Raw genomic sequence first — 11,791 nt, 5'->3', positions numbered from 1 at the left:
TTAAAGTAAACAGCATGAGTCGAAATAAACAACAAAATTATAATAAAAAAAAACATAAGCAAAAGTCTAAAATACAATAGAAAACTACACCATTCCAAAAAAAAAGAACACAACAAAACTTTAATGGAAATGGGGGTTTGAATAGAGAGTTTAATTTTAGGGTTTCATAAAAAAAACAGAATATGGAGAGAATAAGAAAAATAATTAGAATTGGCTGGCATGGGGGTTTGAATTGATTTAGCGGAGGAATAGGCCAATTGGGTTTTGGGAAAACAATTTCTAGGCAAACGGGCTTGGGGTTGGGGTAGGGAAAAAAATGAGGTAAAATAAAATATTTGGGCTTAGGGTAATTGGGTTTGGGTTTATTAATTAGTAAAAGTTTAAAATTTAAAAAAAAATTAAAAATATAGTTTATATTCGGTTTATTCGAATTATTCGAGTTATTCGAATTTGAGAATTTAACTCGATTTAAACTTGAAATTCGAAAAAAAATTCGAGTTGATTCGATTAATTCAATTAACTCGATTAACTCGATTCGAATAATTCGAAATTCCAATTTTTTTTTCGATTTTTTCGAATCAAATCGAATTTCTCACCCCTAGTTTTAAGTAATGAATATGGGTCATTGGGTCAGCTTTTATTTATTTATTTATTTATGTTTGTTTATTATTTTTGGAGCAAAATTCAATTTGATTCAAAAAAATAAAAAAAAAATATTAAATTTTGAGTTAATCGAATCAAGTTATTTAATTTTGAATCAATTTGAATAAGTAATTCGACTTTCGAGCTTGAGTTGAATTTTACAAATTGAATAACTCGATTAATTCAAATAACAGATTAGTGTAGATATTTCTTTAGTCCTCGTTAATTTTAAAAATAAGCAAATTAGTTCCTCTTGACAAAAATTATATAAAAAAAAGGTCAAAATAATTTTTAAAATTTAAAATATTTATAAAAATTTTAAAAATATATTTTTTAAAATAATTTTAAAGAATATATAAAGAAACTTTTAAATTTTACATATTTAATTTTTTTAATTAACTCAAACAATTTCACTTAATTTGACTCGAATTAAATTTTATTTCACTCTGCTCAATTTGAAAAATTTTCAAATTGAGTTAAGATGACAAAATAGGGCTTGTCAACTTGATTGGCTTGAAATTTTTTCACCCAATTCGGTCTGGCACTCACTCCTAATTTATATCATTTTAGTATAGGTAAAATACAACCAATGTCACTTATGTTTTTGGTCATTTAATTTTAAAAAGTTACAAACGATCATTAGATTTGAGTATTTTTTATTTAAATTATTGAATTGTTAAGGTTTTCTTTAAAGTCCAATTAATGAGTTCTGAGTGATGATTCGACAATCGATATAATGAATTAATATTCATCAATGAGAAAAAAATATATATCTTAAATTCAAGTCGATACGATAATTAATGTTAAATATTAGAAAAAAAATTGTTTAAATTTTAGTTCATAAGTTCGTGACAATGCCAATAAAAGAAACCATACAATGGTTTTAGCAGTTTGGGGATTTAAATGAAAATTTTTGAATAACTATTTTATAATTTTTAAAGTTGAATGATTAAAACGTAAATTCACTAATAATATATTATTTAATATATTAAAATGGAGAAATAAATTGGTATTTAATATAATATTATTTTAAAATTACAAAAATACAAAATCAATCACGTGTAACTTCAGACCACTTTATTCTAACAAACAAAGCACGAAAAAAAAAACGAATCACGACAAAACTATGACTACGTGAATCAAATCTTATATTTTATTCCTTCACAATATTATTACATAATGATTTGATAATCTTATTTATAGTGTTAGTAGTTAGATTAAATAATTAATTTTTTTAATTTTTTAATTATATATTAACGTTGATTTTTAAAAAAAATCATTATTCATCTTAAAATATTAATGCCAGTATAATGAGTTAGAATGGGGCATTTTAGTTTGGCTGCTTTTTGATCATTTTAATTAATTATATTATAAAAGTTAATATAGATTTTATTTTTTTAAAATTTATTATTCAATTCCGACCTTAAAAAAATTGGACTTGTCCCTAATTAGATACTGAATTTAAATTATATAATATGTTTGATATATTAATTAAAATTAAGTATAAAATATAATTAAATTATTTGATAAATATAAATTTTATTATTTTAAAAAAGTGTATTTTAAAATTAATTGAATATATTCTTTATTAATTGATAAGCAACTCGCTATTTACTTATATATTTTTATATTTTTTTATAAAAAAATTCTATCATGTGATTTCTTATTTTAGATTATTTAATAATTATTAAAATTAAATCGTTAAAATATTAATTTTTAATTAATTTGATTTTGTCAATAACCCATCAAATATGGCTTAAATTTTAAATTTTAGCATATGGGAGAGACTAACATCATAATTTTGCCAAAAACAAATAATAATTGTTTCATGAACATGGATTATGTGTGACAAATGGTAATGCCGTAATTTATATGCAATCCCAATGTCAATTATAAACCACTGACTAGATCCCCTAGTCCCATAAGTATCAAATAAATAAGGTTAAAATATGCCATAGGTTCTTGTACTCTTCATAAATTAATAATTTAGTCTTTATACTTTTATTTTTGTGAATTTAGTCCATCTAGTATCAAATACAACTACTACTCTTGTTAAATTTTCTAATGTGACATTTTGAAATTAAAAGAAAAAAAAAACTCGATAGCAATATAACTAAGAAAATGTTGTAGTAAACATGAATTTAACAAATTAATTTTATCTCTTTTGTTAATAATTGAACCTAACTTTTGAAATTTGAAAAATAAATTAACTAAATTTCTAAAAATAAAAGTATATAGACTAAATTTTAAATTTATGAAGAGTACAAGAGCTTGCTAATAATATAAAATGAAACTAAAAGGTCTCTACTTTGTTGGGAAAAAGCAAAGCGAGAGAGATGTTGAAGTTTCCTTATTGTAATGTGACGGACCTAAATCAGGCCTTGGCTCAATGTAGGTTTGTGGGTTTACTTGGCCCACTTGCTTCTCGTCGGCAGAGCCCACGCGCAGTAGTCTCCTGCTCTCCCTCCTCCTCGGAATTCAGCCTGACGCCGGTTCAAGCCGTTATGTCGTGCCAGCAACAGGTCGGGTCGAGTTTGGTTAACCGGCTCCGGTTGGGTGGATTGACGGAAGATGGGCTCTCTTATAAAGAAAAGTTTATTATTAGAGGTTTTGAGGTTGGGATTAACAAAATTGCCACTATTGAAACCATTGCTAATTTATTGCAGGTATCCTTTTATTTTCCTTTTTCCTTTTACAAAGTCCGGTTTCGATAAGGTTTTTAGAATCAAATCAGTAGTTGAACCAATTAGATCATTAATTAAACAAAATTTTAGTCCAATTTAATCGATTTGTACTGGTTTACGGGTCAATCGGCCCAACATGTTGTTCCCAATCAATACCAAGTTGAGAAGAAAAAAAAAACTCATATACCAAATTAAATAGTAAAATAAAATACAGGTATCATATGATATGATATGTTAACCCTAAATGAAACCCTACCACATTTTCATATATATATTTTCCTTTTGGTTAATATTGGCCATAATTACCTACACTCTTCAAACAATTTGAAAGTTAATCATTGTATTTTTATTTTTAAGAATCTAGTCTCTCTACTTTTCAGGTTTTAAAATTTAGGTCCAATTATTAATATTGTTAAAATTATTTTATTAAATTCAAGTTTATTACAACATTATTTTTTTTAGTTACATGGTTATCAAGTGAAATATTAAAATATTAACAATTGAACTTGAATTTTGAAATCTTAAAAGTAAAGGGTCTAAATTCGTGAAAATAAAAGTATAAAGACTAAATTCTGAATTTGTGAAGAGTACTAGAACCTATGACATTTTATTTTATTTTTTCTTTTTATGAATTGCAGGAGGTTGGAAGTAACCATGCTCAAAGTGTTGGATTTTCAACAGATGGGTTCGGTACCACTCCTACCATGAGAAAATTGCATCTCATATGGGTGACTGCTCGCATGCACATTGAAGTATACAAGTACCCTGCTTGGTACCCATCTTTATATAAACTTAACCGTCATTTCTTCATGTTCTCGGTTCACGGTTTGACGTCGGTTTTGTGCTGTAGGAGGGATGTGATCGAAATTGAAACATGGTCTCAAAATGAGGGAAGAATCGGAACCCGAAGGGATTGGATCCTAAACGAAGTCGCTACTGGTGAAGTTATCGGCAGAGCTACGAGGTTCATCTCCAGCCCCTCTTTTCCCTTTTCTTTGCACATTAGAAGATTTATAACATGAAATCAATCTCACATGGCAGCAAATGGGTGATGATGAACCAGGACACGAGACGGATGCAAAAAGTTAGTGATGATGTCAAGGAAGAATATCTTGTCTTCTGTCCACGAGAACCTCGGTACGCGTTTTCCTTTGACTTGGAAATTGTATCGTATCATTTGTGTGACGCTCATGTTTACAGATTAGCGTTTTCGGAGAAGAACAATAAGAGTTTGAAAAGGATTGCTAAATTAGAAGATCCTGTTCGGTATTCCAAGCTAGGACTTAAGGTAAGATCTCAACATGACGAGCCGAACAATAATAACTGTGTATTCGTTGTCGGAAGTCTTAATGTTCCTTTAAAATTTCGCAGCCGAGACGAGCTGATCTTGACATGAACCAGCATGTCAATAATGTAACCTATATCGGATGGGTTCTCGAGGTCAGTGAAGACAAAATTTTCAATGTCCAAAACTGATTTGGTTTTTGTAAGCTAACGATGATGCATGTCTGTACGGCCAGAGCATACCGAAAGAGATTATCGACACGCATGAACTGCAAGCTATCACATTGTTTTACCGACGGGAATGCCAACAGTACAATGTGGTTGATTCACTTACCGGTCTGGAACTAACAGAGGGTTCCAAAACGGTATCAGTGGGAACAAATGGGTCTGCAACTGCGACTGCAACTACAAGAGAAGATGATCACGATTGTCATCGGTTTTTGCATCTCTTGAGATTGTCCAGTGATGGGCGGGAAATAAGCCGAGGTCGTACCGAATGGAGAAAGAAACCTACTAGATGAGGTTGCCGAGCCTTTGAGTTGCTGAAATGGAGAATACTTTTTATCCTAATCTACATGTAATAAATAAAAACTCAGGCTAGCAGATCGATTGAACCGAAAAACAGTTAAAATCAGTTCCAACTAATAAAAAACTGAATTAAACTAGCAAAACACAAGTTACATACACATTTCTTCAAAATATTTGTTAATTATTTAACTACATTCAATGCTTATTTTACATTAAATTGAACATGGAGAACCACCAGACACTAAACTTAGATTTTAAGACCTAAACACTAGTTGCACTCTATGTTTACCCAAGTGCCGGATAATAACATAACGAACGAAAAAAGGAAGTTTGATACCGATAATATAACCGAGAAAGAAAAAGGTTCACCAAATAGAATACAGTGTTTATCATCAAAGAGAAAAGGCACACAAGTAGATATAATAAACCTCGCTTTGACAGAGATTACTCTGTTTCGAAGGAGCCTTCGATGTATTTACAGTATTCGACTGGACTCATTTTCGGCACCATGGAAGGCAGCAACTCTGTAGGAAAAAAGTGTATGCAAGAAATGAATATATAATAAGTTTCGTAGAAACGCGGTATTTGGACAGGTTCCTGAACAATGTACCTTAGCGTTGCTGTTAGCTTGTTTCCGGTTCCGAGTGGTACGGTATGGAGATTGCTCACCTGGTATGCCTGGTGTCTTGCCCCCATTGTTCCTCTCTTCTCGCACCTTATTGAAAATGTGAGTATAACCATCGGCTGATGCCGGGTTATTCTCGTCCCAATCGCCGAATTTCGGAACAGCAGCACTTTCATCAGGCTAATGTATTGGAAATCAGTCCATTAGCAACAAGTTTTAAGACAACAACAAGGTTTAAATGAAATGACATGGAGAAGAGAAATTACACTTTCATCGCCTCGAGTATTCGGCCTCATCTTGGATCTCCCGGGAGTGCCGTGGCTATTATCGTACGAAGTCTTTGCTTCATATGCAGGTGATGCCATGGTACCTCTCCCTGTGACCCGAGCCTGGTGATGGAGTGGTGATTTCTCTATGCTGTTTTCAGATCCAACCTTTGGTCTCGTACCTTGTCTAGGAGCCTCACGACCATAACGTGTAGGTGTACTGTCCCCCAAAGCTCTACGGTTGACATTGTCATGGCGTACCGGAGAGTCGGCATACTGTTTGAAGTCAACTTCATCCCTGCTCCTTCCACACTCATGTCCCCTTCTAACAGGTCCATCTCCTACCAGTTCATTTGCTTCCGGATTCGTTCTCGAAGCCGGAGGAGCTTTATTTGGAGCCACATAATCACGACGCAAGTCCGGATTCTCTTGGGGATCATTCGGATTCACAATCTTCCCTCCGGTTCGGCCCTTACGAGCCTTGTCAAAATAAGCTGTGTAAGGAACATCTTCTTCACCCTCCCAATTGCCAAACTTGGGTACATGAGATCGTTGCTAAAACCGAAACCGAAATCAAAACCGAAATGACAACTCAATGATTGTTCATAAATTAGGTGAAAAAAGAAGATTAAATAAAGAGAAAAGAGATAACATATAATGTGTTACAAATACCCAAAACCCTATTTTCAAATTAGTTTTGGATGAACACTCTTAAGAAGATGGAACTTAAATAACTCACTGTCTCCAACCTTTTTTCTTTCAATCAATTTAATCCACATTATTTTATGGTTTGAGTTTTATTTGCATTATTGAACTAAAAAAACCCATAAAATTGTGTAAGGCAATTTGATCCATAAGAGAAGAATACAATATATACCCAGATCAGAATATTCACATACAAGTGATGCGCAAGTTCATTCAACCAATTAAAAAGCAAGACGATAAAAGACAAGAAACTCAAACAATCTTAAGTTCGTATCTCCAAATCAATAGATCATATAATAAAGAACTAAAACAAGAGTTTTTGATAAAATGAATTCCATAATTCTCAGCTTATTTAAAATTTTCTCGGGAAACAAACAGAAAAGTACTGTAAACTAAACCAAAACACAATAAAGATTAAAAAAAAAAAACTTACTGCCATTTCTTTCTCTCTCAGCAAACTTGAGAAAGAATATCCAGAATTCCCAATAAAAAGAAGCTACTTTTTTATCAAATAATTTTTTTAAGAACCCTTCAAATGAAATTCAAAGATAGCTAAAGAAAGAGAGAGAATTTAGAGATTTAAAAAAAAAAGGAGAGAAAGAGGGTTATCAACCGTTGACCCACGCCATTGATAAAGTTTGACCTTTCACTCTCTTCTCTTTTTTCTTTTTTCTTTTTTTTTTTATCTCTCTGTAATAAAAATCTCTGTTCCTTCTCAGTTTCAGATGTCTCTCAAAAACCCAAACCGTAGGCAAAGTTTTCTATCCTTCCACACCAATGCATTAACGTCTTCATCTAAATTTATGCTGTCGTTGGGGAGTGGAAGGAGTCATTTTTGGTGCTGGAAGTAGCAAGAGTTTAAAAAGGCTCGGCTTTGCTGGCTAAACTGTTAAAAAGGAGTCCAAAATTTAACGCCGTTTAATTCTATTGGCGGCTGACTTGTCAACTTGTCTTAAAAACTTGACAGTTTGTCTGTCTTTCTCCATGTTTATTAATATCAATTATGTTGCCAAGTAGGTTGTTCTTTGGATTTTAAGCAATCTTTTATGATCTTTATACATTAGTTGATTAATTAAAAATTAATAAATTATTTAAAAATCAGAAACCAGCTTAATTGGTTTAATCTTTTTTTTTTTTGGTTTTTATCGAATCCAAGTTGGTTGTTTAAAGGTTTGTTCGATTCCTTTATCCGGATTTACGAACTATCTAATTTTCCATTCAATTGATTGGTTTAATTTTAATAACATTACTTTAAAAGTTTATAATATTATACTTTTAGTAAATTTAAAATTTAGTTTTTATATTTTTAATTTTAAGAATTTAATTTTTCTACTTTTTAGATGTTAAAATTCAAGTTTAACTTTTAATAATGTTAAAATTATTTTCTTAAATTCATATTCATTACAACGTCATTTTTGTGGTTACATTACTATTAAATAAGTATTATTTTTTTTATTTCATAATGTTATACCAATAAATTTAATATTTTTTTAATATTTTAATAATTAAATTTGAATTTATAAATCTAAAACGTTGCGAGATTAAATTCTTAAAAATAAAAGTATAAAAACTAAATTTTAAATTTTTGAAGTGTATAAGGATCTATGACATATTTCAAACCTCAAAGTAATTTATATTTAAGTTAAATCATGTGTGTCCTTTCCAATTCGATATGCTTTTTATTAAATTGATTTTAACTATAATTGATGGAACATGTATTATTTATGATTTGTAATTATAATGTACAAATTCTTTTGTAAAATTGAATGCCGATGATAATAATATAAAACGATCACGTAGAAACTATTTTAGGAAAAAAAAGCATAGGTAAAGGAGAAGAAAATTCACTAATATTGAAATTCTAATCATACAATAGGAGTTCCGGCTACTTGTGCAATCAATACTAAATAGAAGAAGAGTAGTTTTATACGGATTCTACTTCTACGGCCCTCGACCTTCCCCCCTCACATATTCCCTATTTTGCCACTCTATTTTATTTCTTTAACAGGAATTTGGGTCACACAACTCTTACATATTTAAAAACAATCTATATTATTATTAAGCTCTTGACTAAGAGAATGTCACCCTCAATCGGATTGCCAACTCAGTTAGAAAGTTATAGGAATGTTATTCCGTAATTAAAATAAGTAATACTATCCGAGGGTGTTTTAATATTTTCACTTAAAAAAACTAATAAAAATATGCATATAGTAAGATTTGAATTCAGTCAATTGCATTAATAAAACCTTTTAACTTACCAATTAGTTAACACCTTTTTAATATATTTATACATTTTAATTTTATTATGCATATTTTATTACCTTTATCAGTTCGAGTTGGTGTAATAAGTTAATTTGACATTAACTCAAAATTGATGACAACATTATATAAACAATTTTTTTATTATTTTAATAACGTATATATTTAGAGAATTATTATTAATTAATTTTAAATGAAATATTTTATTATTTATTGGATGTGATTTTTTAACGTATATTTATAATTTAAATTTCTTATTTTCACTAGAATAGGGTGTAATAAGATTTTTAATATTAATAAATATTTTAATATAATATTATAATTTTTATCTGTTTGTCGGCTGCTGTTCTTTAGACAGCTCTTCAATTATTGACTCTTTTCAAAATATCTATTTTTAACAAAAAAATTAATTAATCCGTTAATAAAAAATCACATTAATTTAATGGTGAAATTGTTTTGGAAATTCCAGATTCGAGTTTCTAACCTATATAATTTATAATTTTATTTTGGTATAATTTTGAACATATTTCAATTATCAATAAGATTGTATTTTGTGGTAGTTAATTTTAGTGATTATAGTTATAATTTTAAAAAATTTCAAGATTTTTAATTATTTTTTATTTTAACGTATTTTTTTCTGTTGATAAAAAATAATATATATTTTAAATATTAGTTTACTTAAAAAAAAAAGGAGATATTCTAAAGGGAAAAAAAGCACATGTTCTCCACTTCTAGATTATTTTATGGATAATGTTCTTTCTTCTGGAAATAAATATGATTGTTTGATTTACAGAGTATATTTGTATACCATAATTTTGTGGCTTTTTGAAGAGATTCCAAATTATCATTATTATTTTGAATGCTTTGCTGATTAAATTATTATCAACTTTAAACGCAAATAAATAAATGCCACTATACATTTTCTAATCATAGAATATCAAATCTATTGGTGGATAAATAATAAAATTTTGAGTTTGGGGCTGCGGTGCGGTACGGCGCGTTTAGTTTACTTTTTGTCTCACGCTACAGTATTGTTACAGTATCTAATCTCACCGCCACCGTTGTTTTTACATTAACCACAAGTGAACGCACCGCCTATCCAAACTCACCCTACATCTATTAATTTTTTTTTAGTATTTACCTTTAAAATTAATTTGGGTTTCTGGTTGAAAGATGCAATCAGTTGGCCCCTCAATCTAAAAACAATAATCAATTAAATATTTTAAACTGTCATTTCTATTAAAGCTCCTGATGTGTACCGTTAAGTGTTAACATGGCAAGTGACGTGGTGGGTGACATGATAAGTAAAGTAACAGTTGAGATGAAAATTTTGATAATGTGGCAGCTGACGTGTAAAAATATTAACATAGATGACTTAATTATTTTTTAACTTTTTACGGGAGTTTAATTGATTTGTAGGGATTATAAAAAAATTCTCAAAAATTTATAAAAAAAAATATTGAAATCTGTTAGAAATTTTAGTAAATTATATAAAATAATTAAAATGAAAATTTTAAATTTATTATAAAAAATTATCCAAAATTTTATTAAAATATTATAAAAAAATTGGAAATTTATAGAAAATCTATAAAAAGAATTAAATATCATAAAGTTTTAAAAATATATATATAAACTATCAAATATTATAAAAATTATTAACATGTTATGAAAAAAAAGAAAATATTAAATAAATATTATAAAAATTTATAAATTATAGAAAATTATATAAAATAATTTAAATGATAAAAAATCTACAAAAATTAATAAAAAAAGTTATAAAAACTTACTAAAAGTATATCAAGTTATAAAAATTTTAAAAAATTATATATAAGAAAATTATAAAAAATTTGTGTTGTTTTGAAAGTTTGGATTAGATTTTAAGTGGGTCTAATTTTTTAGTCCAAATTCATTTCACGAATTATTTAAGAAATTATATATTTTTTTAAATTTATTGATCTACATTTTTTTAGAGGAAAAAGCTTTCAGTCACGTTAGTTGAAAACACGTTTTCGCTGAAAATTGATAACTTAGCTATTTTAGATAGGTTGTTAAGTGTTAATGCTTTTATCATTGAGTATCAAATTTGATTTCTTTTCTACTCATATTTGTAATTTTGTTTTCAAGTTGTTTTATGCTTTTTTTAAATATTTTTAATTAATATTTTTGAAACATTAGCTTTTCTGGTTAGATAGCTAGATAATTGTGATTTCATAATTGAGTCTTAAGTTTAATTCATTTTATAAGCATTTTAACATGTATTTTTTATTTCATGTTGTTTCTTATATATGTAATATTTATTTTTCAATCCATATCATGAGTAGTAAATTTACATATTATATATTTTTGTATGTGTATTTGAAACAATTATTAAAAATTTTACATGTAAAAATATTTGAAATACCATACCCACAATGTATATAAAAAATAATGATATTTGAAATAATTATTTGATTTTATAATATTAAAAATAACCATTCCCCTGCAATATAGGTAAAAAAATAAATATTTGACATATAAAGAAAAATATATCTAAAAGATTAGTTGACATTTTAAAAAAATAATTACATATTTATTATTTAATTTTATAAATAAAAGACTTATTAATTAAAAATAAAAAAATTGAAAACAATATATTCATTAATTATAAATATTAATTAATTTTTTTAAAACAATCTGATATACAAAAAACATATTAAAATATTTATAAAAGGAATTGAACTTAAAGTTTAAGGACGAAATCATAATTATGTAGTCATCTAACAAAAAGAGCTAATGTATCAAAAATATTAATTAAAAAA

At 27.9% G+C, this 11,791-nt stretch overlaps 2 protein-coding genes across 3 annotated transcripts; one reads left to right on the top strand and one right to left on the bottom strand.

Annotated features, from left to right (window-relative positions):
* Window positions 1–2,898: 2,898 nt before the first annotated feature.
* LOC107938990 (oleoyl-acyl carrier protein thioesterase 1, chloroplastic) lies at window positions 2,899–5,281 on the top strand. Of its 2 annotated transcripts, none has more exons than XM_041075043.1 (7): window positions 2,899–3,308; window positions 3,965–4,086; window positions 4,177–4,290; window positions 4,368–4,463; window positions 4,527–4,614; window positions 4,698–4,766; window positions 4,847–5,281. In XM_041075043.1, exons 1-7 carry the CDS (start codon window positions 2,979–2,981, stop codon window positions 5,129–5,131), a joined length of 1,104 nt encoding a protein of 367 aa, XP_040930977.1. In that variant the 5' UTR covers window positions 2,899–2,978; the 3' UTR covers window positions 5,132–5,281. The 2 variants fall into 2 exon arrangements, with proteins under 2 accessions (XP_040930977.1, XP_016727762.1); XM_016872273.2 differs by having other exon boundaries at window positions 2,909–3,308; window positions 3,965–4,098.
* On the bottom strand, window positions 5,268–7,564 carry LOC107938993 (RPM1-interacting protein 4). The gene is made up of 4 exons (XM_016872275.2): window positions 7,168–7,564; window positions 6,030–6,584; window positions 5,749–5,943; window positions 5,268–5,662 (listed from the first exon to the last, which is right to left on the bottom strand). The coding sequence occupies exons 1-4, from the start codon at window positions 7,171–7,173 to the stop codon at window positions 5,633–5,635; spliced, it is 786 nt and encodes a 261-aa protein (XP_016727764.1). The 5' UTR covers window positions 7,174–7,564; the 3' UTR covers window positions 5,268–5,632.
* Window positions 7,565–11,791: the final 4,227 nt, after the last annotated feature.

This window comes from Gossypium hirsutum, chromosome A08 (assembly GCF_007990345.1).
Source record: "Gossypium hirsutum isolate 1008001.06 chromosome A08, Gossypium_hirsutum_v2.1, whole genome shotgun sequence".
NCBI classification, from domain to species: Eukaryota; Viridiplantae; Streptophyta; class Magnoliopsida; order Malvales; family Malvaceae; genus Gossypium; species Gossypium hirsutum.
Note: the sequence above shows the minus strand (reverse complement) of the source record. Positions and strands in the feature narration are given on the sequence as shown.